General features: G+C 58.0%; 1 protein-coding gene and 1 pseudogene across 3 annotated transcripts in view; both read right to left on the minus strand.

The window, feature by feature from the left end:
* Positions 1-1,025: 1,025 nt before the first annotated feature.
* NUDCD3 (NudC domain containing 3) overlaps positions 1,026-26,338 on the minus strand; it is a 33,260-nt gene continuing 7,947 nt past the window's right edge. Inside the window, exons 3-6 of one of the 3 annotated variants that reach the window (XM_036246768.1) lie at positions 14,848-14,980; positions 9,834-9,977; positions 5,210-5,398; positions 1,026-1,252 (exon numbers count right to left, since the gene is read on the minus strand). In XM_036246768.1, coding sequence (XP_036102661.1) covers positions 1,226-1,252; positions 5,210-5,398; positions 9,834-9,977; positions 14,848-14,980 — 493 coding nt within the window. In that variant the 3' untranslated portion in view covers positions 1,026-1,225. Of the gene's footprint in view, positions 1,253-2,170; positions 2,493-5,209; positions 5,399-9,833; positions 9,978-14,847; positions 14,981-26,338 lie in introns of those variants that run through there. The other 2 variants (XM_036246767.1, XM_036246766.1) reach the window with 2 other exon arrangements.
* LOC118619919 lies at positions 25,335-26,085 on the minus strand (annotated as a pseudogene).

A 26,338-nucleotide genomic window follows, 5' to 3' on the forward strand; every position in this document is an offset into this window, starting at 1 on the left:
CACGGGCTGAGCCGACCTGGGCACCTGCTTCAACCAGCTCTGGAGCCCCTGACAGCCCCCACCCCCCCCGAACACACCCCTCCCCCAGCAGGCTCTCTCAGGTGCTTCTTGTCCTCTGGGGCAGCTGGAGTGGGGCGTAGCGACCAGTCACCCACAGTTGTGTGGGGCAGGACTGTAATCCTTAGCTCACTCCACCTTTGGTTGACGCCCATCCCTACAGTGCCCACCAGGCTCTGCCCCCAGGGGGAGGGGCTGGGACTCAGTCTGTGTCTGGGTGTTTTCCTGCTGCCAGTCCAGCCTGGTTCCAACTGGGGTCTGAGCATCAGTGAGACGAGAGTCCTGGGAGCCTGGCCATCCCAAGGGCCCTGCCTCCCAACAGCCCCCCTAATAGGCAGGGCGCTCAGCCCTCGATCACAAAGAATAAACCTGCTCTGGGGACTGGCCGAGTCCAGAACGACAGGCTCGCTCGCCTCCTCACCGGAGTCGTGAGGGGACAGGCACAGACTACAGCCAGGGGTGTGGTGGCTGTGACTGCGGAGCCTGGTGCTTGGGGACCACCTGCCCAGCACCCGCTCAGACCTCAGCCTGCCCCCGTCCCACCATCTGGGGCTGGGACTCCACTGAAAACGAGTCCCGCGGTCGGGTAGGTGTGGGTCTGCCCCCGGCTGTGCCGTGAGGGCTGCAGGAGCCCTGGACACATTTCTGCAGGACACTCCCCATCACTCCACATGCCCCGCCCACACGCTGTAGGGACCTTTCCTCCCACGCCTGGCCCTGAAGCAATCCATTAAAAAAAAACCAACACTGATCAAGCCCTGGATGGTCTGGCTCAGGGGATGGAGCATCAGCCAGTGGACCAATGAGTGTGGGTTCAATTCCGGTCAAGAGCATGCACCTCCGTTGTGGTTTGGTCCCTGGCTCTGGTTGGGATCCTATGGGAAGTGACCAATGTGTTCCTCCCTCCCTCCCTCCCGCCCACTCTATCTGAAGATAAATGGAATATCCTAGGGTGAGGATTCAAAAAACCCACAAAAATAAAAACACTGATCAATGCCCACCACGCGCTGCAGATGGGTTGGGTCAAGGACCTACCCACTTGGGTAGACGGGCCCACAGACAGAACAAACTCGGGGGCAACCTCAGGCAGAGGCCAAGTGCTTAAACACAGATTTATTGCAAACCCACGCTGCGGAGGGGCGGCTTCCTGTCCTCAGGCCTCGCGAGCTCAGTGGCCCAGCTGCTGCTGCCGCGTCTGCGGAAAGAAAACAGGCAGGAGCGCGACTCCAGGGCCGCCAGGGGCAGGGGCTGCCCAGCAGCTGAGGGAGCCGCCATCCACTGCGTGACCGGCACCCCCTCCGGGACACTGACTCGCTCGACGACACGGAAAACCACCTCAGGCTGAAGACAGACTGCTGACCAGAGTCCTGGGTCCAGGCTCCCAAATCACTGAGACGCAGATGCCACGCCCACCCTGTCACTCCAGGAGACCCGTGGGGGTGGGGCAAAGGGACACGGAGGGAGAAGCATGGAGAACGTTGTCACAGACGACACGAGACCTGGGGCCTGAGGAAGGGTCTCAGCAGGTCCAGGACCAGCCGCAGGGCCCAGTGCAGTCAGGGCTCGGGCCTGGCTGTGCGCCCCCAGCCCCATCTGTGCGCCCAGGGCGGCATCGCAGGGACCGAAGGCTTCCCAGGGAGCCGGGGCGCGGCCCACGGAGCAGAACCGCCAGTGGTGAACCAGCTCCCACCCACCAGCTCCAGCGCCGAGGCGCAGTCCGGGCGGCGGGCACGCGGCCTGCAGGACGGCGGGGTCAGGTCCGCGGAGGGGCGGGAGCTGAGCTGCGGTGGGCAGAGGGACCAGGGCTGCGGACATGTGTGGTCCCCCGAGGGCACCCGGCTCAGCTCACTCAGACGGGAACGGGGCCATGGAAGGAAAGTGCAGGGTCAGGTAGGGCAGGGCAGCCGTCCGAGGTCCAAGGTCCTACTGTGCGGGCGCCTCGGACTTTCTCCCAACATCCGGAACCAGCGGCCGCACCACCGTGCCGGACCGAGCAGGGGACGTCACAGCCCACGAGAGGGACTGCGGTGCATGTGCCCAGCAGGAGGCTGCTCCCCAAACTGCAGGGAGTCCCCGCCCTGCTGCCGCCCCTCCTCCCGCCCCCCCAGCGCCAGAACAGCAGGCCGAGCTGCGCCTGCGCACACCCTGCTCTCAGCACCCTCCTCCCTGCGCCCCGCCCGGTCGGAACAGTCTGGAGACGCAGGGCGGGGCGGAGGCCAGCTGGCCCTCGAAAGAAGGGACAGGGAGGGCATCCGACAGCGGGTCCCCGCAGGAGGGGCATGGCCAGGCCCCGCCTCCCCACGGCGAGGGCGTCCTCTCGGTCACTGAAACTGCACAGCCCCCGGGGAGATGTTGAACATGGCCGGGTCGAACCGCTGGCCTCGGAAGGGAGAACCTTCGGCGTCCCACCCCTTCTTCAGCATCTCATGGACTTTCTACAACAGAAAACAGACAGAGGTTAGCCGCGGCACGAGGCCCAATGCCCCGGAGCAGGAGGCCACTGCTGCCTCCTCCACAGGACCCGCCTGGGCCGACGGCACCTCCACACGCCGCCCCCTGTCTGCCACCTGCAAGCCCTGGCTGTCTTCGGGTGCCCTGCCGTCCCTTCCCACCCAGAATCTGTCCAAACTTCAGGGCGCAGGAGGGCTGTTGCCCACAGGGCAGACGGAGGTGCAGCGGTCCCTGCTCCCCTTCCCCAGGTAGGAGGCTGCTGGCATCAACGACTGTACCCTCAGGTAGCTCAGGGCGACCTAGGCCATGACTTGGCCTGTCTGGGAGGTCCAGTCTCCAGGGACAGCAGCAGGCCAGGCAGTGTGGCCTGGCCAGGGAACCACAGGACCCCATGCCCACGAGGAAGGCACCTCCCTGCACTACAAGCCCTCCCTCCTCCCCATGAACACAGTGGGCTGGGGACCACCTCCTTTCCTTCTGACCCGAGAAATGAAGACGCGTCAGGGCCGCAGGGCCAGGGTGGAATTCTCACCTCCAGGCCAACAAACTGAACAGAGGGGAAGTCCCTGCTGTCCACGAGGCTGCAGGACTCTCCTGGCCTGCGTGGTGGCGGCAGACAGGTCACAGACAGTGGGGGGGGGGAGGAGTCAGCATCACCCCCAATGCGGCACAGCCACAGCAGGGACAGGCCAACCCACCCACCGCGACTCATGTGCCAGCAGGAATGGTGTCCATCGGAGGCAGTGGTGGGCCAGGCCAGCACCCGTGCCTCCAGCTCCTGCCGCTCTTCTGGGCTTCCCACTGGCTCTGCACCCCACTTGAGTCACCACAGCCCCGAAACATCCATCCCTAACCATCTGCAGCAAGGGACTGTGGGCTGCAGGCCCCTGGCCACCCAGGAAGAGGTCAGTTGGGTAAAGGGTCACCCCCTGGGTCCTGCCTCGTGCACAGCCAGCCCCGGGACCCCGTGTGCCCCTTCGGTCAGCACTGCTGCATCAGCTTGTCCTCCAGGATCCCTGCACCAACCACCGCGGCCCCTCCCTGGCTGCCTCCATGTCCTTCCCCATCGGCCATCCGTCCCTCTGTCAGTCATTGGGCACCGGGGACCCTGCCTTTCCTCATGTGGCCCACGGCTCAGCGCCTATCCACTTCCAGGGGGATATCAGCACCTCCAACAGGCACACAAGGCCCTTCCCAGGGGCCAGTGTCCAGACTGCTCTATGTCCAGTGGCCACAGGCAAGTGCAGAGCACGTGGGTTAGAACTGCTGCCTGCGCATGAGGCCAGCTCAGCTGACAGCCAGCGCCCCTGTCCAGACACCACCAGCAAAGGCCATGACCCCCCACCACGGTCAACCTCAGCTCCAGCCCCCGGCCCTGTCAGCCCAGACACTTGGAGGGAGGCCAGAGACCAGACCAGCTCAGTGAGCCTGTCCACCTGGTGCTTCCTCAGGTCACTGGCAGAGTCTGACCCACCAACCCAGCCCCACCTGTGTGCAGTGAGGACACAGTGGACAGATGGACAGAGCCCCATGGCAGCGGGCCCAGGGCACTCAGGGAGTCAGAGTCAGGCCCAGCAGACGTAAAGAACCTTAGGATCTGAACAGCTTTAGGGAGGGTCCTATGTTTGACACAAGGAACAAAACCAGTGTCCAGGGGCCCATTCACTCCCAGGGCGGCCACTCCCTGTGCTGCCTGCGTGGGACCTCGGGCGCCATGGCCGACCTGAGAGTAATCCTCTTCCCAAACCCCCCATGGGGACTATAAAGCTACAGGAGACTGGACATCCTCCCTTATCCGTGACTTCACCTTCCGAGCTCACCCACGGTCAGCCATGGTCTGAAAGTGTTACATGGAAAAGCGCAGAAATAGAGCCTAAGTTTTAAGTTGTGCACAGTTCTGAGCAGCAGGACAAGTCCTTCGCTGTCCCCCTCTGTCCACCCGGGGTGTGATTCGTCCCTCCGTCCAGCAAGACAGCCCCTCAGTAGCCATCTCGAGTCTCAGACCAACTGTCCTGGCGTCCCAGCGCTTGTGTCCCAGTGACCCTGACTGACTCCCTGACACCCCAGGCGAGAGCAGCGATGCTGGCATCCGGCCGCGCCAACCAGCAGCCGGGACGCGCGTCCTTGAGAGGAGAACCCAGCCCGTGTGGGAGAAACAGCACAGTGGGGCTCACACTGCCCGTGGCCCCAGGCATCTCCCGGGGTCCTGAACAGGCACCCCGTGGACGAGGGGACCACTGCACTCAGCTAATTCATCCCTCCCTCCGCCACCTGGGCTCTGCGCTGCTCGGCGGGGCCTCTCCCACCACTAACTCCGTCCTGCCGCAGCCCCTGGCCACGCAGACTTCTCAGACTTCTGGGGCCTAGAAGTGAGTTGAAAGGACTTCCTGCCACTGGCCCTCGTGGTCAGACCCACACTGGCCAGACCCTGCTCCCCGTCCTCAGGCTCCGGCAGAGCTGGGAACACACGCCATATGGCCCGGTCTGTGTGACAGGCGCGTTTTAGCCCTGTCACCTGCTCTCAGTCCTGGTGTAAAACTCATGACCTGTCTGGAGAGCGACCAGCTGACCAGGCTAGAGCTGTCGCAGTCAGGACTCGGGGAGTAGCCTTGCCTGGCAGCAGAGGCACCGCCCCGCCCCGCCCGCGTCACCCCACGGCCCCACCACCTGCAGGCAGGCAGCTGGGCAAGAGGTGCCCTACCAGCTCGTGGCTCTGTGGCTTCCCCTGCAGCTTCTGGTGGTAGTCGAAAGTGAGCCTGTCCAGCACGGCGTGCTCCTCCTCGTCCACGGTGGCCATGGAGCGCTCCTTGTTGATCTGGTCGATGTCAATGTGCTCCTCGCCCTCCAGGACGGCGCTCCACCAGTACTCGCCCGCCTTGTTCAGGCTCACCTGGGACAGGGTGGAGGCGGGTCAGTATGGGCACTACAATCTGGGGGGGCCTGGGGTCCTTCTCCCCCAGGTCCTTAGAGCACCCACACCCACTGGCCTCCTGGACCCCAGCCTAGTCTTGCCTGAGGGGATGTTCCAGGGGCTCCAGACCACCTGCCACTCACACCTGGTCCCTCAGATCACAGCCTCCCGGAGCCGCCAGACTCGCCCTCAAACGTGAGCTTCCACCAGCCCCGACTGGCCACCCCTAACCCCTCTGAGGCCCTTTCCTGCTTCCAAACCCAGCTCCCATGCCCTGACTGCTGGGGCTGAGGGGCTGTGCCTGAGCACTGAGCCCACGTGAGCTCCCTCACCGGACGCCCAGCACCCTGCCTGCTTGTCCCTGGCCAGACTCATCCAGCCCTGCGACCACAGCACACTCACCGCAGGTCAGGGAAAGACCCCCCACCTGGCCTCTCGGCACAGCTTGGGAGGGTGACTCAGGGACATGAGATTCAGAGTCAAGATGGTGCGGTTGGAAGAAAGCAGAGCATCAAAGCTTTGCATGAAGCTGGTGCAAGGGCATCGTCTCGGGACCACTTGGCAGAGGGAGAGGCTGTACCCCTCTGTGGTCAGTGGTCAGCCCTAGGCTCTTGGGAAACTTAGCAGAGTGGTCAAACACAAGCCGGTGGGCTGCCCACCCTCCCTGACACTGCCCACTCCGATGGGATGAGACCCGTCTCACCCAGGGGGCAGGGAGGTAGCTCTCACCCAGGAAAGGGCTACTGGCCCAGGGACCACCACACAATGACACCGTGAGGACTCCGTGTCAGGCAGCACTGTGCCGACTTCGCACCAGGAGGACATGGGTGAAACGTTGCAATAACACCCAAGGGTCCTGGTCTTAAAACACTTGTCTGACAAAGCTCACGTCTCACATTCGATTTGGGTTTTTATTTTCACAGTGTTACTTTGTGAAGCCTGGTTTGCAGCAGCAACTTTGCACTTAGTGAAAGTCACTCATCGGCGGGCACACCCATGAGTTCTCACAGGCCAGCGGCCCCACTGCATCACCCCTCGCAGGTGGTCCCACAGCCTGACGCTGGCTCTGCCGCCTCACAGGCTGTGTCTGGATGTCTGTCGTCATGGAATCGTGAGGCCGCAGCCTGGAGCGTCCGCCCTGCTCTTCGCCGGGTGTGTCAGGGAGGCGAGAGCGGGCTGGTCCGTGTGCCTGTGGGCGGCCGCAGGTGGTCCCCAAGGCTGTGCGCTTTGTGGAATCACCCGTCCCCCCTCCTCAGGCAGCACCCAGCGTGTCTAACCTGATGCGTCCCGGCACACGGGCTGCCGCTCCCGCGGGTGCAGGAGGGTCCAGGCTGCCGTGTCACGGGCCCTGGGTGCTGCCGTTTCCAGCAGCTGCTCCAATGGGTGTGAAGTGACATTCACTGTGGTTCTGACTCACAGTCTCTCAACAACTAAGGAGGTGGACACCCTGGCATATGCTTCTTTTAATTTCATTTTTAAAAACCATGTTATTTGAAATGATTTCAAACTTACAAGTTGCTAGACTCAAGGACAAATACACCCTTCCCTAGCTTGGCCCATAAGCAGGTGTCGGCACCCACCCCCACGCGTGTCTGGAACACAGCACGGGCCTCATGCGGCGCGTCCTCCAGGACTCCGCGGCCTGCTCCCGCACACTGCAGGGAGTGCACCCCCGGGATGTGGTGGTGAATGACCTGCTCGCCTTCCCACCCACATGGCATCCAGTCCAGCGCCTGCCCGCGTCTTCGTGGTCTTGTCCTTTTCACCTGGAACGTTCCGCAGCCTTTGTCTTTAGTTTTTCAGTTTTAGAGGCTGCTCCTCCCTCGAGGTCTGTCTGGACCTGCTCGTCAGGAAGCCCCCAGCACAGCCCGGCACGGTGACACTGCGCGCTCCTGGGGTCCCAGCTCAGGGCAGACGGCGTGTGGCCACATCCCCAGGGTTCCTGCCTGACCCCATCTCCCTCGCCACAGCACATGGGAAACGCTGCCTCGGGCCCATGCAGCACGTGCGCTGGCCAGCAAGGGCCTCCTGGGACCGAGCTGGGACCCCTCGGCACTGACTCCCGACGCCCAGTGTCAAGGGCTCTCCCTGCTGCGTGGCACTAACTACAAAGTGCTCGGTGTCCCACTGGGCCGGTCGAGGCAGTGGCTGTGACGGGATGTGCCCCCTCCTTCCTTGGCCCCAGACCTGGAACCAGTTTCTCCGGGAAACCCCAAGGTGCACAGTTTCCCCAGAATGTCCTCACAGACGCTCCAAGCCGATGTGGAGAGCCCACAGCAGCGCCCCCATCTGTGCCGATGAGTCACCAGCATCCACCTCCTCTCCCTCCTTAGTCACACGACCTCACTCCTGTTCAGGGAGGCGTGTGCCCAGTGAGGACGGCAGCTCCCCACAGCTGCCCCTGGGGTCATGTTTGGGCCAAGGAGACACGTGAGAGCCTGGGGGGTGAGTGAGGACAGACGGAGCAAGACGGGGGCCTGCTCAGCTCAGGCCTCGTCTGCGGAGGATGAGCCGCGCAGCTCTGGCCCGGGACTCTCAGAGGCAGCGCTGGCCCAGCAGGACCCTGGTGTGTGAGCCCTGCAGGCGCAGAGCGGGGCCGGGTCTGGAAAGCAGACGGGGAGGAGACGCTCCGTCCACTGTAAGCGCCGTCCACCTGCCAGTGTTGCCTGGCATGTCCTCTGTCTCCTGGGCGCCTCTCTGCTACACTGTGGGCCATGCTGCCTCGGGCCACCCATCTCATGATTCGAAACTACCACTCTCCCGGGTGGGACCTGGGGCCTAAGACCTGGAGGCCATGCCGAGGATCAGGCCACCTGAGAAGCGAGAGGGTCCCGAGGTGTAAGCACCAAGGACCAGGGGCCCGCACCTCACTCCAGGACTAACGTCCACCCCAGGCTTTGCTCTCACCAACACGCTAACATATCCAGCCTGCATCGTGAGGGTGCTGACGAGGGGTCTGGTCCTCGCATCCCAGGCCAGGCAGGGGTCCAGGCCACCCCCAAGGAATGGGGCTGGTGGCCTCATGCAGAAATGCACGCCCTCACCAGAGGGCCGAAGGATCAGTGCCGGTGAGTCAGCAGGCGGAACAACGACCAGGCCAGCGCTGGCCCTGCTGATACCACAGAAATGTGGTGCCGGGGGGAGGGGGGCAAAGCCAGCAACCAAGGACTAGCCAGCCTGTCACCCCACTTTCGAGAGCTGTGACAAGAAAACAGTCTGAACACATCCTCTAAAGGGCGAGGGGTGTGGCCTGCGCAAAAACAGTTTCAGGTCAGACAGGCACCCTCCTAAGTGATATGCACAGACAGGTCAGCGAACATGGTGTGGCTGCACCCCAAGTTTCAGGGACGTGTGTGGGCATCTCGTCAACATGGACTAGCTTTGCCTCCCACGGCTCCATGGGCAGTGAGTGAGGCCAGCGCCCACGTGGAGGGGACGAGGACGCGGAGCCTTGGGAGGCTCCGCGACCAAGGCAGAGCCCAGAGTCGAGAAAGCGCATCAGCATCCTTGAGTGGGAGGGGGAGGCAGGAACTGTCATCCGGGTTTAGCTGCCGCCCCTGCCTGGAGGGGCTGGCGTGGGCGCTCAGCTCCGGAGGGGGTGCTGGGAAGCGAGGAACATCGGGCACTGGGAGGGCAGAGGCTCCGGGGGCACCACCTCGTGTCCCGCTCGAGCCTGTGCTGTCCTGGAACAGCCACGACAAAGCTGCACACAGGTCACACGGCACTTTCCTTCCCTCAGCCTGGAAGCCGCACAGCCAAGGTCACAGTGTCACGGGGCCACGCTGCCTCTGGGGCTCCCGGGCACGGGCATGTGGCCTGTGTGCCCAGTCCCTGCCCGGGCATCACATCACCACTCCCATGTCTGTGTCCTCTCTGCTGTCTCAAACGTTCCTCTTCCCTTATAAGAACGTGTCACTAGACAACCAGGATGACATCTCTCTCTCAGGACCCTCATCACGCACCCTGCTCCCCAACGCAGTCCCACCACAGGCCCTGGGGTCTGGCAAGGACATCTGGGCCCCTTTTCCACTCCTTAATCACCGGGCGGCTAGCACAGACAGGGCCTGGCACTGAGTACGATGTCTGGGGACCAACCAACCAAGGACGAGGAGTGGAGGTCCTGCGAGGCAACAGTCAGGACCAAGGCCAAGTGGCCAGTGAGTAGGGCTGACCACAAAGCCAGGTCTGGCCACCAGGCACCAGCTCTTCACCGCCAGAGGCTCGAAGGAGCAGTCTCTGCACATCAAAGCAATGTGCTCACTGACCCTCCGGTCACTGCGGATGCGCAATCCCCAATGTCACCAGTAAGTGACTGAAGTGAGGACACGCAGAACCTCAGCTCCCTGAACAGCAGTCTCCACGACCCCAGCATCCCGAGGGCGAGGTCTCCCGGGGCGCAGGGCAGGGCACTCACCAGAACACACTTCCCAGGCTCCAGGCTCCACAGAGAGCTCTCGGTGTTGACCTTGTGGGTGAACTTCCCTTCCACGAGGACCCGCTCCCCACTCTCCTCCAGCACGGCCACCCGGATGGAGCTGCTGCTGAGGGCCACCGAGACCTGGATGGAGCAGAGCAGAACCGGTTCCTGTGGGAAGGTGGCAGCCAGCACGCTCCAGGGCGGGAGGGGACGACAGAACGAGACATGAGGTGTCCTGGGGTCCCCAGTACCCTGCACGAGACAACCAGTGAGAGCCAGACCTGCGACCTGGGGCAGGAGACGCAGGGAGGGCTGCGTTCCCTCCACAGGCCCCGCCCGCAGGAGGATGGCGCCCCAGGAGGATGGCGCCCCGGCAGGGGGAGGGGCCAGAGACACCACTCCCGCCCTGCCTTTTGGACATGCAGCAGCCCAGCTCTGCACACAGCAGGGGCCACGCTGTCCCTTCCACACGCCACTGGCCACCTGAGGCTCAGCTAGGCCTCCAGCCAAGGCACCAGGCCAGGTGCTCAGGTTCTGTCCCTGTTCTCCAAGAAACCCGGCTCTACGCCTCACTCCTGCCCCTTCCTCTGGGTTTCGACCAGGGACCCAGCGCGCGTGAAGCTGGCACTGTGCCCGAGCACTGGTCAGTGACAGGAAGAGGAAAGGACACAAGGCCCTGTTTCTACTTGTTTTACCTCCTCTAAACTCTAAAGCCGTGTGTGTTCTCCCGTGGACATCTCTTCGTGACAGTATCTGTGTGATGTGCACTCTAACCGAAGGGACGCTCCCTCCTTGTCCCTGCTCATGGACTGACTGAAATGCCTGACAGAACCCCATACACAGCTCACACAGCACCTGACTGTGACCTGCCTGGCTGACCGTCTATGAACAGGTGGAGACAGGGAGACCCCGGTCTGAGCTGTGACGCAGGGGAGCTCAGTGGCCTTGTCACCAAGCCACACGCAGGCTGGGGAGAGGGGTGCCCACCCTCGGAGAGGACCAACTCAATGCCCATTCTGCGAAGCCTCGGCAGCCAGCTGTGCTCCAGCCGCCCCACAGCAACCACCCTGGTGGGATCCGACCACCGAGGGCCGACCAGTCTCCCCAGCTGTGGACGGCGGGTGCAGCCAACGCCCGACAGCAGGGTGAGGCCCGTCAACCCTGCCCACCCAGGAGCTTTAACACAGGAAGTCCCCCAGCCCGCCGCAGAGAACACGGCCATCTCCAGGTCTGGGCAAGGTTCTCGTCCTGTCAGACACAAAGCCCAGGGCACCAGACAGCGGACCACCCAGAATTCTGGGTCCAGACATCACCCTGGGAACTGGAGGTCTCCTGACCCGAGTGACACGGACACAGGGACAACAGGACGAAGCACGGAGACCGGGGGGGAAGCAGAGGCCAAGAGCCAGGAAGAGGGCGACAAGGGCAGCCTGCCCATGGGGCCCACAGCCGCATGGGCTTCTGCTGGCAGTCAGCGCGTGGACGGCTGGAGGGCAGCTGTGCCGGGGAAGGGACCCACCGCGGCAGCCAAGCAGCCAGCAGAGGCCCACGCGTGACGCAGGCAGCAGCTGACCGGCTCCTAGCAGCGCCAGGGGAAGGGACCCCAGACTCAGGATGGAGACAACTGTCAACACCGGCCTATACACAGAATGGGGAAAACATACTTTTTAACCATAAAACCCCAATAAGGAACAGGGTCGTACCCTCTAAGGAAACCAGCGACACGCAGACAGACTTAGGTACAGAAAATCAAACAGAAACCACAGAACTAATTAGGCAATGCTTCCTATTTATACCTGCAGTGAGAGCTGAGATGTTACATTTACAGACCAGAATAAAACATGAAAACAGACTTAGACAAAAAAGAAACTTGGAATTAAAATGCAGTGGCTAAAATAAAACTTCCCACTGAAATAGACTGCAAGATAAAGTCAAAGACATGAAGGCGGAGAGAAGGGCCGGTCCCGGCAACGCGCCTGGCTTCGAGATGCCACAGCGGGACAAAACAGTATCCAGACCTCAAGAAAAGTGCCCTCCAGGCGGAAGGACCAGGAGGGCTGAGCACAACGCACAGAAGTGAATGACACGGACAGGAGGTCTCATGAACACCAACAGTAAAAGGTCCTGACAGTTCCGAAGAGGAGAAAGGGAGTCCACCCACAAAGCTGGAGGGACAAGTCTCTGGAACTACTGACCCCGGGGTAAGAAGACAAGGAGCAAGCCTTCAACCTTCGAGGGACGATGTTTTAAAGTTGGAATCTGTAGAGTAAGTGGAAGGTCGCAGCCCCCCACGCTCAGACGTGTGGAGCCCTGCAGAGGCCACGTACCGCTCTGGAAAGCGATGAGGATGGAAACAAAAACAGGAGGACACTGGCTGGAAGGGGACAGGCACACACCTCCAGGTCCAGATGAGCGTGTCCTGGGGCTGTGCTGTCCAGCCGGCTGACAACACTCGTGTGCTCAAAGCTGCTAAGAGAGATCTTAGCAGTTCTCAACATAAGAAAAAACCTGTGAGCAAACACTATGGCGATCACCCCAGAGATGTCCGTCCCCACACTGCACACCCCAGGCTAACAACGTCACGTCAGTGATGCCCCGGCAAAGCTGGAAAACCCAGGAAGACCCAGGAGGGCTGGCGCGAGGGCCCGCACAGGGAGGTGCAGGAGCAGGCTCCGGGTAAGATGGGCTGGGACCTGCTGGCAGTGCAGACAGCCCAGGGGAGCAGCTTTCAAGAAGGGACCTTGGGAGAGAGACTGCTGGACAACACGGTATTTGGGGATCCAGGTAATTCTGAGGTCACAATGAAAGTGCACTGTTTTTGACAAGAGAAAAAAAAGGCAGCAAGAAGGTCCAGGAAAACGGAAACCTACACCAGGAACTCCGGACCTGAAGGATGTCAGGGCACGTGGCGAAGTGAGGACCCCCGGAAGAGCAGCGCGAACCCTGTGAACCACTGTTTCTGGACTTTGGAAACTCATCCGAGGTCTGCAGAAACCCAAGGGCATTTGGGCAGGAAACCCACCAGGACAGGGGGCTCTACACACTCCCACGGGCTCTCAGACGCGCGCCCCCCCACCGCGGGCTCTCAGAGGCATCCCCACGGGCTCTCAGAGGTGCTCACCCTCCAGACCCTGGGTGGCCCACGCTCCTGGCATAGCCTGGCATCCACCAGGGGGAGCTCCTGCAAAGCATCCTTAAAACCACTAGGGAGACCCCACTTGCACGGCTGTTTCCCCCAGACTCAAACAAACCCTGCCCAGGCCTGAACTGGACGTGAGGACACAGATCCACAGTTGACAGCAGACACATGAGAACACCTTCCAGAACGTCCGACACTCACACCGTGATGCCCAAGGTCAGATGGTGCTGGTCCCGACAGGACAGAGAGCATTCTTGTTGTAAACTTTTATCCTCTGAACAGACCCAAAGGTTTTCTACATAGAAACGTGCAGCCTGACAGCCTGTTCCATAGTGAACTCCCCACAACAGTCTTCCGGCTGTTTCTGAACGCATCCCAAGACGGGAACCACCACACGACCAGCTTTTGGCACCAACTCCAGCAGCTGCACGAGCTCAGGGCTGAGCGGCACCATGCAGGACATGCCCTGGGGCCAGGGCGCCGTGCTGGAAGGTGCCCGTGGGCAGAGAGGGGGTGGGCAGTGTGGTGCAAGCCCAGCAGCTGCAGGACTCCCCAGTCAGCAGGACCACCCACACCTCGAGGAAGGACGCCGAGGACACGAGGGACCTGGTCATTCAGGGTCACTGTCTGGGGGGGGGGGGGGGGGGCGGGCTGGGCCTCACGGTCTGCATCTCCAGGAGGGTTTCTCATCGGAAAGTGAGACGTTAGATTAAAAACCTCTGGAGTTCAGTTTCCAGCATTAAAATCCTAGGATTCGAGAAATGCCAGGTTTGTAACCAGCCTGCTGACGTCACGATCGCCATGGCGACACTGAGGAAAGCAGAGTGGACGAAGCAAAGACCTGCCACGTCTCTAAGGCTTAAGACCCAAGCTTTGCTTTGAGAAATTTCCTTTACACTCACCAGTGAAAGGGCGACAGAAAGGCTGCCTACAAGACAGACCTGCATCGCGAGTGTCCGCACTTGGCCTCCTTCGCCCCAACGACTCGAGGGGCAGGCCCATCTCCATGATCCCCAGTGGGGGTGAAGGAGGCATGGTTCTGACACAAGGTTCTCGAGGCTGCAGCTGGAGAAGGGCCAGGACCCCCCTCGGGGCCCCCACCTCGCCCCGCCCTGAGCTGCTTCAGTCACGACTGCCATCATGACCGCACCTGGCAGGTCCCAGGCACAGGGACCAGAAATAGACACTGCTGACAGGTTCCTCAGGGAACAGCTGCCAAGGAGCCAGTCCAGAAGGGGCAGCTCAGAAAAACCTTAGATCAGCACAAGCCCAGAGCTGCAAACAGACTCACCTGGGTCTGCATGAGGCACAACTTCACACAGACCACGGAGAAACGCGATAAGGTGACGTCCCGTCTCCCACATTCCACGAGGGCTTTTTCTACTTCCGAAGACCTGCACTCATGTCATTCGGGGCTGGGTCTCGAGTACTTGGCCGCCTCCCACCGACGGGTCACTCACCCAGTCAAGCTCAGCACACTGGAGCCCTCAGCTCAGGCTGTCCGTGTCCAGTCCCCACTGGACGTGGAGTCCTGCTCAGGGCGAGCTCTGCTGAGCACAGGCCTGGGCCCACCTGTCACTCCAAAACCCAGGCTGCTCTGCCCCTGGAGACCCCGCTCTCCCACCTGTGAAGCTGCCTGGCCCACCTGGTCATGTCTTCTGTGGGCTGAAGGCCAGAAGCAACACGAGAACATTGCAATTTGAAAACCGAGGCTCAGATGTGATCCACACGACGCAAGCAGGCTGGGGGGGGGGGGGGGTCTCACACCCGACTGGACGTGGTTGAGCAGGTGGCTGAGGGGACAGACTAGCCCACAGCCCAACACCGGGCCCAAGGAGCCACCAAGTGCAGCAGCTGCAGAGCCCTGGTTACCTGCCTGCCCTTCACCACGTGCTTGGGCACCGGCACCTTGAGCTCCAGATCGGTGTAGTCCTGCGACCAGGTGTAATTCTCACGCACAGCTCCGTTGTAGCTGTCGGGGTTTCTCTGGAACTGCTCCTGCCTCCTGAGAAAGAACCAGAAGTCAGCGGACAGCCCGGCCACGCCCGAGCCCCTCCACACATGCAGATGCACCTTTACCCTTGAGTTTCTCCTCAGAGATTCAGCACCCACGATTCTACCTCCGCCTGCTCCATGTCAGTGCCCCCCCACCCCCGTCTCCCCCAAGGCGAGGCCACCTCACTGACAAGCCCAGGCCCAGCAACAGGAGCAGTCCTGACCCCAGAGCAAGAACACCACTCAGACAAGGAGGGTCCAGGAGAGCGACACTCAAGTCCCCAACAGGCTCCTACGGGCCCAGAAGGGACAATACGAGCACCAAAGACAACAGTGTCCACAGTGGACCGAAACACAGGCGTGCTTCCAGTCCCATGAGGTCACAGAACAAAACCCACGGGCACCTTTGGTGACCAGAGCACAGCTCCACCTGAATGTTCGTAGAATGGTTCTGAGGGAAATGAAATTTCCGAAAGTCAAGTTCCTCCATTTGCAAGAAGCGGCAGGAGGGTAAGAAGGTCAGCACTGGCCACACGGAACCTGAGTCTGGATGGACGCCGCCCAAGGGGCCGCAAACCACCCACCCCAGTTTGCAGGGAGCAGGAGGGCAAAGCCCATGGTCCCCAAAACCATGGATGTACCACCAGACAAGCCCAGAGTTTTGGAAATTCCAGTAGATGAAGTCCAAGTCTCCTTACAAATAAATGGACAGAATAAAAAGAGGAAGAGAAGTGATTCTGCAGGAAGAGCCTCAGAAGACGCAGCAGCCAAACGCAGCGTCCGCACGGCTAGAACACGACATGAAGCCACCGCACGAAAACAGTCAGGAAAAGCCAGCTGGGCGTCAAAGAGTCAAGGGACCAAGTGTCTGCACCTTGTGGCGATGACAGTGAGTTGGTGGGCGAGTGAAATGCCGTGATTTCTGGCACTTGTCCTGTTGAAACAAAGTCTGAAGCAGGGAGAGAGCCCAGACAGGAACCAGGAATTGTGAGGCAAGGAAGCAGGGACACTCCTGTGTTCTGGCTCCACACCCACCGAGGAGGGACCTACGGGCCAGGTGCTCAGTCAGGGTCCCACCTGAGACACAAGCAACTGGCTTCCAAGGACGTACACCCACACATGTCCAGCATCGCTGTGGGCCCTGCCGTCGCCCCTGCTCACAGCCACATTTGTGAACTTGTACTTCTGATGAGAATTCTGTTGGTTTTATAGTTTACAATACCTTCCCCTGGGTTACAGGTTGTCTTCACACTCCCTTCAAGGTGGTAGATGTATCACTGCGATCATACGTCTCTGGTCCTCACGGCTCCACCCTCCCTGAGGCCTGAGGGCAGACACTGCCTAAACCAAGAACAGGCCTCCTGATTCTCTGACCTCTGTGCTCTGGAGTTACCAGGCCTCTGCAGCCAACCTCGGTTTCCTGTGCAGTCTCTTCTCCTGACAGTCCTCCAGGAGCGTGTCCAAACACAGAAAGGAAGCCCAGTGGAAGACAGGCATGGTCACAGGTGTGGTCGCCCAGCTGCCCAGGAGACTCCACCCCACTGTCAGGAAGGCTCAATGAACAGAAGATTCGTATAACAAGTACACTGTGAAACTTTCTTCTAACATTTTAAAACTAATTTGTTGCACAGTTAAAAAATACTAGATGATTCTATACCCAAAATAAATGAGGCAAGGTACCTGCGTCTCTCGTAACATTCCCGAGACTGCTGGCTGGGTGTGGATGCAAACTGTGGGACCACCTTTGAGGATCCAGGTCAGATGCTCAGCCAACATAAACACAACCAGTATTTACTATAAACTCTCCTAACTAACTAAAAATAGAACTTTGTTATAGTGAGACTTTTTCTTAAGTCATGTTAATTATTTTAAAAAGGGAAAGAGACATTCCAATTTTTGACAAGCATATAAATGTGGGATATACATTTTAAAACAAAAAGTAGGTCATCTGTTCCATAAATATATCCATTGAAGAATGTTGAATTCTTAGTCTTTAACTCGATTTTCTACTCCTAGTCATCCAAAATCAGAAAACTATTTCAAGTCCCAAAAGACTTCTGAATTGAGCAATAACGAGACCGGAGAAAACCGACCCCAGCCTCCATCACGAACAGACCGGACGAGGCACCCAGCACACACCCCCGCCGGAAGCAGAGCCCCAGAGACAGCACGGGCAGGTCCAGTCGAGATGAAAGAGACACCCGTCGCCCCGTGCCCAGGCCGAGCCTGCCCTTCATCAGGTGCAGACCAGACGCCACAGCCACAGCCAGGCCATTGTCCCTAGCCCTCAGTAGCCAGCAACTGCCCCAAGGATCCGCACACAGAGGTGACTCCCCCAGTTCATAGCTGGTCTCCGAGCAAATCTCAAAGCCGCAGTCGGAGTTCCCACCAGTTCCCACGGCCCCACCCAGTCCTGTCAGGACCCTCACCATACTGTCACTCTGAAACACCCACCGTAGCAAACTTCCAACTCACAAATTCTGGTCTTAGCCCTCTGGGAGGCGGTCAGCTTTGGGGTGACGCTGTCCCTCGAGAGGTAAGCAACACTCTGCTGTCTTATCAGCAGGTCCCACAGTGGCTTCTGGGGATGTGGAGTGCACAGGGCACGGGTGGGGGTGAAGACAAGGGCAGACACGGGACACAGTAGGATGGCTCTTAACTACCCTGTCTGTATTTCTGACGCTGGCATCAGATACCAAAATATCCTTGATAAGAGAAGTTCAAGTCCTTCTGGTGATCAGGCTTTGATGAATACAAAGTTCTGCAGCCAAGGAGAGAGATCATTAATAAAAACAGAAGTGAAAAGCAGGACAGAAGGAAGCTTGGGAGGGCTGTGGAAGGGCTGGAGGGCCTTCCTGGGCCCATGCAGAGAAGGTGGTGTTAAGTGTCTGGGCTGACGGACGAGCCTGGGCCACCCCTGACCTGGCCACAAAACCAACTGGTTGCCCTGGTCAGTGCGGTTCAGTGGTTAGAGAGTCAGACCCAGCACTGAAGGGTCTCAGGCTCGATTCTCAGTCAAGGGCAGGTACCAGGGTTGTAGGTTCCATCCCTAGCCCCAGTCAAGGCACGTGTGGGAGGCAGCCAATCAATATGTTCAATGTCTCCCCCTCCCCCCCTTTCATTCTATCTAAAAATCAATGGAAAAAATAGCCTCAGGTGAGGATTAACAAAAAACTTTTTTTCCCAAAGAAAAACATTTTCTGGATAACATGAGAGCTTAGCACCTCCATAACCTTTCTTTTTTTCTCTTAATTCTCACCCAAGGATATTTTCCCATTTATCTTCAGATAGAGTGGGAGGGAAAGACTGAGAAACATCGATGTGAGAGAGACACACATCCATTTGGCTGCCTCGTGCATGACCCGACCAGGGCCAGGGACAAACTGCAACTGAGGTAAGTGCCCTTGACAGGAACCGAACCTGTGAGTCATTGGTCCTCGGCTGACACTCTAACTGCTAAGCCAAACCGCCAGGGCACCTCCACCACCTCTGAAGTCCTTCAAACACCAGTCCCCCGAGGGGACAGCAGGCCAACGTGGAGGAGCAAACACGGCCACAGCTCGCACCCGACTGCGGATCCCCAAGGTGCGCGTCAGCCTTCGCACTAGTTCTTTCTGTGAACCAACAGCCTCTGGAAAGAGGGCAACCCCACCCCTTGCTCTGGACGAGGACCCCACAGCACGGACACCGGTGACAGTTCACTTTGGGCCACAAAGACTCAGGTAGGGAGGAAAGGCCAGCACAGCAGGCACCTCAGAGAGCCCGCCAGGCCAGCTCTGAGTCCCATCCCCAGGGCCCCTTCTTCTCGTGGGACAGAGTTCGGCTTAAACCTGACAGCTGCGCCATGTTGTGAAGGGGCACTGCCAGCCTGCTGGGGCGAGGTCTGCACCCCAGGCCTGGGCTCTACGGCACCTTCCCCTTCTGAGACTGAGCTGCAGGAGGTGCTCGTGTGGGCTCTGCTGCTGCTGTTTAGGGGCCTTGGGAACAGATTTCTGTTCTCAGACTTAGGACCCGACAGGCGAGTGGGAAGGGGTGGGCAGGAGGTTACACGAAGGCCAGTGGTCACACCACTCTGTACAGACACCAGTCGTGGGGTCAGCGGCACACCCTCAGGAACGAGAGTGTGGCGGGGAGGTTCTTCTCCCGGGGACGTGGGCACTGGAATGACCCTCCCACTTTGCTCTGGGCCCCAGACCCTCAAACATGCTCCAGAGTTTGTAGCTCACAGCTAGTCCCACCCACCTGCTCCCCAAACAGCAGCAGAACAGGCTCTGAGGAGCCCACCCACTGCCACCTACACAGGGACCCTGGCCCCAGACACAGGGCCTTGTGGGGGACTGGCCCAGACTTGTCCCTCTAGGTCCTGGGAAGAGATTCTGTCCAAATGTCCAAGGCTTGAGGCCACCACCACTGTGCAAGCCTGAGGCACTGCTGGCTCCCCTCCGGACACCTCCTCGCTGGGCCCAGGCTACGGCTGCCATAAACCCCCTCCCGGAACAGCCGGCCAATAAAGGCAGAAAGGAGGGGAGACGTTCCTTCAGCTCCAGGGCAGGACGAAGCACCACAGACCAGCACTGCTCACTCGCGGACCCCACCTGAAGAGCCGCTCGGGGAGAGGAGCTGGAAGTCACCAGGATGGCCTCCCGAACAAATCTGCCGAGCGTGCACCCTGTACTGAATACACCCCAACTCCCACTGAACTCACAACCACCCTCTAAGCTAAGAATCTTCACCCACTTCACACAGCTGAGCAACATCAGAGCTGTATCTGAGCACAGGGTTCCCGACTCCCTGACCCGACCCTCACCCACACCGTGCACTTCCACAGAAGAAAGAAGGCACAATCGGAAGTGGAGAGATGAGTGGGATAGTTTTGGAGATGGGCCTCAAGCAGGCCCAGGAGCCAAGATGCCAGCAGAACCAGCCAGCGCCCAGGTCCCACCAGAGCCAGGCTGCCTGGAGAGGACATTGCAGAGGGTGACCTGAGCTGCACCTCAGAGCAGGGCTTGCAAACAGGTAAACATGTCACAGGATAGGGACCCTTGAAGGACACCTTAGCGACCGAACAAGGACAGCGGGACCCTACCTGGAGCCAACGTCCGCAAGGACACATGGACACACATGTCATGTAGAGAATGAGTGTGCAAGCCCTTCCTTGCACTGCAATCCCAATGGAGAGACAGGTTGGAAACATCCTCAGCTATAGCTGTTCCCACAAGAGCCAGTGGCTAAGATCAGGGAGAAAAAGCGTGAAAAGAAACAAAGTGTTTACAAAGTATCTCCCCACTAGACACTCAGTGGTTACAGAGGAGAAACAGTAACTGTTCAGCCACAGAAAACATCACATAAAACTATATGATGGCCCTGGCTGGTTTTCTCAATGGTTAGAGCGTCGGCCTGCGGTCCAGAGAGACCCGGGTTCGGTTCCTGCTAAGGGCGCGTACCTCAGTTGCAGTCTGTCCCCAGCCCTGGTTGGTCGTGAGGGTGGCAGCCACTCCATGTGTCCCTTTCACGTCAATGTTTCTTTCCCTCTCTCTCTCTCTCTCTCTCTCTCTCTCTCTCCCTCCCTCCCTCCCTCCCTCTCTATCTGAAGAAAAATGGAAAAATGTCCTCGGGTGAGGAGAAAAAAAAACCATATGATGGACAGTCTGCCAAGAAACAGTTCTCTAAGAGTGTCAAGATCACGAGAGACCGAACTAAGGAGACGTGGCCCTGAGGCAGTGATGACGCTGGCCACCCCAGGCCCAGGAGAAAGGACACTATTGAGATGAGGTCCTCAGATGGGCTTGCAGCAGCCTCTGGTCATAGAAGACCTAGCACCTGGAAATGGGCTGTATGGGAATTCTGTATGGGAACACTTTTTTGCAGCCCTGGATTATCTAAAAATGGAGTTTTTTCAATGACCACAAAAGAAACAGCTTGAGAACTCTGGGTACCAACTGCCTTCTGGGCTCCACCACACAGCTTGCAGCTTCTCAGACCCCTGCAGCTAACGCCAACCTACAGCCCACAGGACCGAGAAACACATGGAGTTATAGTTAAAATTCTGAATGTTAAAAATGTGCATGGTTTATTCCTAAATACTGTTGTTACTAAAATACTACAATAAATGCTAACTAGCCTATATTCTTAGAAAATCAACTGAGGAATGAAACCTGTAAGAGAAATCAGTACTAGTGTATGGGACCTCCAGGGTAAAACATCCAAATTCTGCCCTGGCCGGTTTGGCTCAGCACTTAGAGCGTCGGCCTGCGGTCCCAAGAGACGTGGGTTCGGTTCCCACTAAGGGCACGTACCTCGGTTGCAGTTTGTCCCCAGCCCTGGTTGGGTCGTGTGGGTGGCAGCCACTAGATGTGTCCCTTTCACGTCGATGTTTCACTCTCTCTTCCTCTCTTTCCCTCCCACTCTATCTGAACAAAAAAAATGGGAAAATGTCCTCAGGTGAGGATTAAAAAGAAAAAAAAAATTCTACAGACCAACATATAAGACTTGAATAAATAAGATACACCAAGCCCAGCCAGTGTGGCTCAGTGGATGGAGCGTGGTCCCATGGACTGAGGTCCTGGTTTGATTCCCGGTCAGGGATTACAGGCTTGATCCCCAGTGGGGGGCATGTAGGAGGCAGCCAATGGATGTGTCTCTCTCATATCAATGTTTCCATTTTTCTCTCCTTTCCTCTCTCTCTAAAAAAATCAATAAAATCATACTTAAAAAAAAAAGACACACCTTGCTTTTAGATAAAAAAGTTAAATGTAAAGACGTTGCCCTGGCCGGTTTGGCCCAGCGGTTAGAGCGTTGGCCTGTGGTCCGGAGAGACCCGGGTTCGGTTCCCGCTAAGGGCACGTACTTCGGTTGCAGTTTGTCCCCGGCCCTGGTTGGTCGTGCGGGTAGCAGCCACTCGATGTGTCTCTTCACATCGATGTTTCTCTCTCTCTCTCTCCCTTCCTCTCTCTCCCTCCCACTCTGTCTGTACAAAATATGGAAAAATATCCTCGGGTGAGGATAAAAAAAAAAAAAAAAAAAAAAAAAAAAGACGTCAATTCTCTCCAATTCAAAACATGAACTTAATGTATTCCCAAAGAAAATTTTAATAGAATTTTCACATAGAAAAATTAATTAAAAAAAAAAAAGCCTGAGTGGGGGGCGATGCGGCTAGTCCTCGGTGTTAAATGCACTGCATTAAAGAATGGCCGACAGAGACAACTCTGAGCAGACCAAAGAGAAAGAAGAGACACAGCAGCATCCGCAGAACCAATCTGCACCCAACACACACAGTGAGTGACGTTTCAGATAAAACCAAGGAGGTGAAGGCTGACAGCGACCGAGAAAGGGGTCAGAGCCATGGGTACCTGGGTGGATCAGGCACCCCCGTCACGGCCTGGCTGTCACCCACCTGGTGACACCGCCAGGCCTTGTGACCCAGGAACCCATCTGAGAGCTTGTCCAGCAGATACTCAGACGTGTGCTCCGAGAAGCACACACAGCACACGCGTGGCAGCATCACGCGACGGCACGAGACTGGGAACAGCCTGATTACACTCCCCGGGGGACTCACGGCAGCCACAGGGCACGTGCTCAAAGGTCGTCTAGAGGTCCTGACTGTTAGAGTCACCTGGAAAGGAGAGCTTCCGAAAACCCCGCCACAGGCCGCACCAGGCCAGTGACGTCAGACCTCGTGGGGGAGGCCCTGGAGTCATGTCCCAGCCCCAGAGACTGCCGGGCTGGTTCCAAGTGTGACACGGGGCAGGGGGCACAGTGCTTCGAGGACGGTGACAACCATGCCTGACCACACGCTGGCAACAGAAGACAGGTCCCTGCAGCTGCTCCCAGCCTGATGCGAGTCCACCCACAGCACACCCCATGACCGGAGGAACCTGCTCTGACATGGAAGCATCTATCACACACAGAAGCGTCATCTGAGAAAGTACGGGCCATGGCTGCCTTCAGGGAGAACTCGCTTCTATCACAGTCTTGTAACTTTCAGAAATGTTTACCTAAATCCCCAGCAGTTACCACACCACAGGTCAGCACGATGCAGATCACAGAGACTCGACAGAACACCACTTGATCTTTTTAACAGAAAAAGTTTGAGAGAACAGAAGAGTCAACACGAGTGCTGAGCGGAGGAGTGTCCGGGGGCGTGGCAGGCACCAGCAATTGCACAGGGCGGGTTCCTGCCTGCTCCTGTCTGAGTTAAGCTGTATGGAGAACACCCCTGTGAGGCGCACAGTTTTCCAGTGAAACACAAGCCGGCATCAAGCTGCACTTCCCGAGCGTCACAGAAAAGCACTCAGATGCCAGTTGGCTGCGCAGTGCCCAGCGCCCCTCTGACGGCTCTGGCGAGAGTGCGTTTCCCAACACAGGAGCAGATGACACCCAGCCCCGAGCCCAGGGGCCTTGTCCCCTCCTAGCAGTTCTGGCCCTGCCTCCACCCTGTGATTTCACACGGCACCGCCCCCGCACACATCCGCTTCTCCATCTGCAAGCAGCAGGCAGATCAGGTTCTCACATCTGGAAACACACACTTCCCAGGGGGAAGAGCTCCCGCCGACCTCACACCCATGCTCCCTCACACGGGCTCCCTGATGCCCACAGGCCCGAACACCAGGCCCCTTTTCCAACACAGCTTCAGTAGCCAAGAAACTCCATGTAAATCAGTGTCATCAGATACACAGGCCGATCTCTCCTAGGAATTAAGCTAAAAGCTATAAGCTAACAATAAATTGCAAAATAAAAACAAAATTGCAGCCCTGGCCACTAAGGGCGCGTACCTCGGTTGCAGTCTGTCCCCGGCCCTGGTTGGTCATGCAGATGGCAGCCACTTGATGTATCCCTTTCACGTCAATGTTTCTCTCTCTCTCTCTTCCTCTCTCTTCCTCCCACTCTATCTGAACAAAAAATGTCCTCGGGTGAGGATAAAAAAAAAAAAATTGCAGTGTTTTCTTTTTTACTAAATTTATTGGGATTAACAACATGAATTCAAAATTAGCAAGGGGTGCAGGAAATGCCCAGGATACAATGCTCAGGAGAACAGAAGCCGCACCGCAACACGACTGTATAAGCTCACAGTTGTATCCCTTATCCATGGGCACACGTTCCAAGACCCCAGTGGACACCTGAAATGGCAGATGAGGGGCTACTACGTATGGTGGTTGTGTGTGTGTGTGTGTGTGTGTGTGTGTATACACAGATTCACACAAATGCACACACATTGATATGCACAGAAAAAAACTGTAAAAAATATACCCCAAAAATGAATAGGGAGTGGTGGGCTGTTTTTCTTCTTTATATCCCATCTCTATTTCCCAAACGTTCTCCAGTGGGCATAATTAAAGAGAAACAGCCTGTCCTTGTCCCAGCTGAGCAGCAGCGTCAGTAGCAGCTTGAGCCTGCCTGAGTGTTGTCAGGAACTGTGCTTGGCAGGTCTCACGCTCCAACCGCAGTCGGTCCTCACTAGAAGCCGACTAGGCAGGCATTTGGGTGGCATTTGATGGCATTCGGGTATGTCCACGTGACTCTATTAAGGGGCCCTGCAGTGGGCAGCTGAAAAAGCCAGAGCAACAAAGGAAGGAGCCATGTAAACAAGCCCAGAAGCCCATCTCAGGAGGTACGTACGGAGAGGGCACCCGGCACAGAGCAGCCCCTTGCTCTCTGCTGACAGCCCCCCGAGGGCACTGGCATCACAACAGGGGGGTGAGCAGAACCAAAGGTGAGGTGCTAAGAAATGAACTCAACCCATGTGGGGCACTCGCCTTGCGCAGCAATGGGAGCCAAGAGAGGCTGAAACGTGGATCCACCAGCAGGAAACAGTGGGCGAGGAGACACCCCCAGGGCCACAGCCACCTGCCAGGGCGGTGAGCGCTCAGGACCGTGAGCAGCGCCTGTGCCTGGGGCACTGCATCAGGAGGAAAGCGTGAGGAAGACAGTGAGGAGACAGGCGCATGCAGAGGGTGCTGAGGAAACCTGGTGCTCCTCACCCACACCGTGCAGCCCCAAGAGGCACCTGGCCCTGCCACACCGGACACAAAGGCCACACCAGACAAAGGCCACACCGGACACAAAGGCCATGCCACCCAAAACAAGAGACAGCACTGAGCAGCCTCCTCACCAGCCTGGTTGGGCCAGGCCTCAGCAGACAGGCCCACAACCCTGCATGTGCTCTGTGGCCCGCCTCCCGGCAGGGGGAGAAACAGCCTGGATGCACAGCCTTTCACCGACACAGCGGGGGGGGGGGGCACGCTATCGCTCTGCAGGCCCAACTCCCAGGCAATAATTTACTCTGGGTGCTTTTCTCTTTCATCTTCTTCTTTTTTTTTTTTTTTTTTAATAAAACACATTTTAATAGAAAAACAAATGACTGATGTTTTATACACTGCATTTTTTCTCTAGCAAATCTAGAGCAAGGGATCACTTCATATTTTCATAACAGTTCAGCGCTGCAGATTGAAACAACCGTTTAGAAAACAGCCGGACTTTCCTTCCCAGGACGGAACTCCACTCGCCGGCAGTCACGCCTTCTCAGACGTCGGCGCAGAGTCGAAGGCGGCGGATAAAACCCTGCAGATTGCTTGTGCTTGTTCCAGGCTGCTGCACTGATAAACCCACAGGCTGTATTCTTCACTGCGGGCATCCGTAGTCTTCAGGGCCAATAAGCTTTTCCCTGCCCCCAGACCATCATCATAACACACCATCCGGATGATTAAGTACAGAGCATGCCTATGTAACACATCGTATTGATCTGACGTCGACACTTTTATACCATACTTGGAAACTCCCATAATAAATTCTTCCTCCAGAGGAACAAAAGGCAACTTTCCATCTTGCTGGGCGACATCTATATAATGTATCAGGTCTAGTGGCCCTTCAAGGCTTTTGCCTTCAGAGAGTTTCAGTTTTTCAATGGCACCAACATATTTTATTCGAAATTCTGCACAGGTATCTGAATTATTGTTGCTTTGCCCTGAGCTCTTTGCCCTGAGAATCTGTGTCAAGGCTGGCCACCGTGCTGGATCGAGAAAGGCCCCCCAGGCTGGAGTCTACAGACTTGTTCTTAGTACTGATTTCACTACTTTGGGAACTGCTACTACTGTGTTGTTTTTTGCCTTTCCGAAACATTTTTCACTACAGCTTGATCCAGAGGAGCTCCCCTGCTCCGCTGCCTATCACGCGCCACCGCGGGGCCTGGGCTCCCGGCCCAGCGAGGGCGGGTCCCAGTCTCATCTTCTTTTTAAAAGAATTCTGGCCTGGCCAGTTTGGCTCACCAGTTAGAGCGTCGGCCCATGGACCGAAGGGTCTCGGGTTCAATTCCCAGTCAAGGGCACATACCTGGGCTGCAGGTTTGATCCCAGCCTTGGTCAGGGTCACGTGG

This window comes from Molossus molossus, unplaced genomic scaffold (genome assembly GCF_014108415.1).
Source record: "Molossus molossus isolate mMolMol1 unplaced genomic scaffold, mMolMol1.p scaffold_m16_p_7, whole genome shotgun sequence".
Lineage (NCBI taxonomy): Eukaryota > Metazoa > Chordata > Mammalia > Chiroptera > Molossidae > Molossus > Molossus molossus.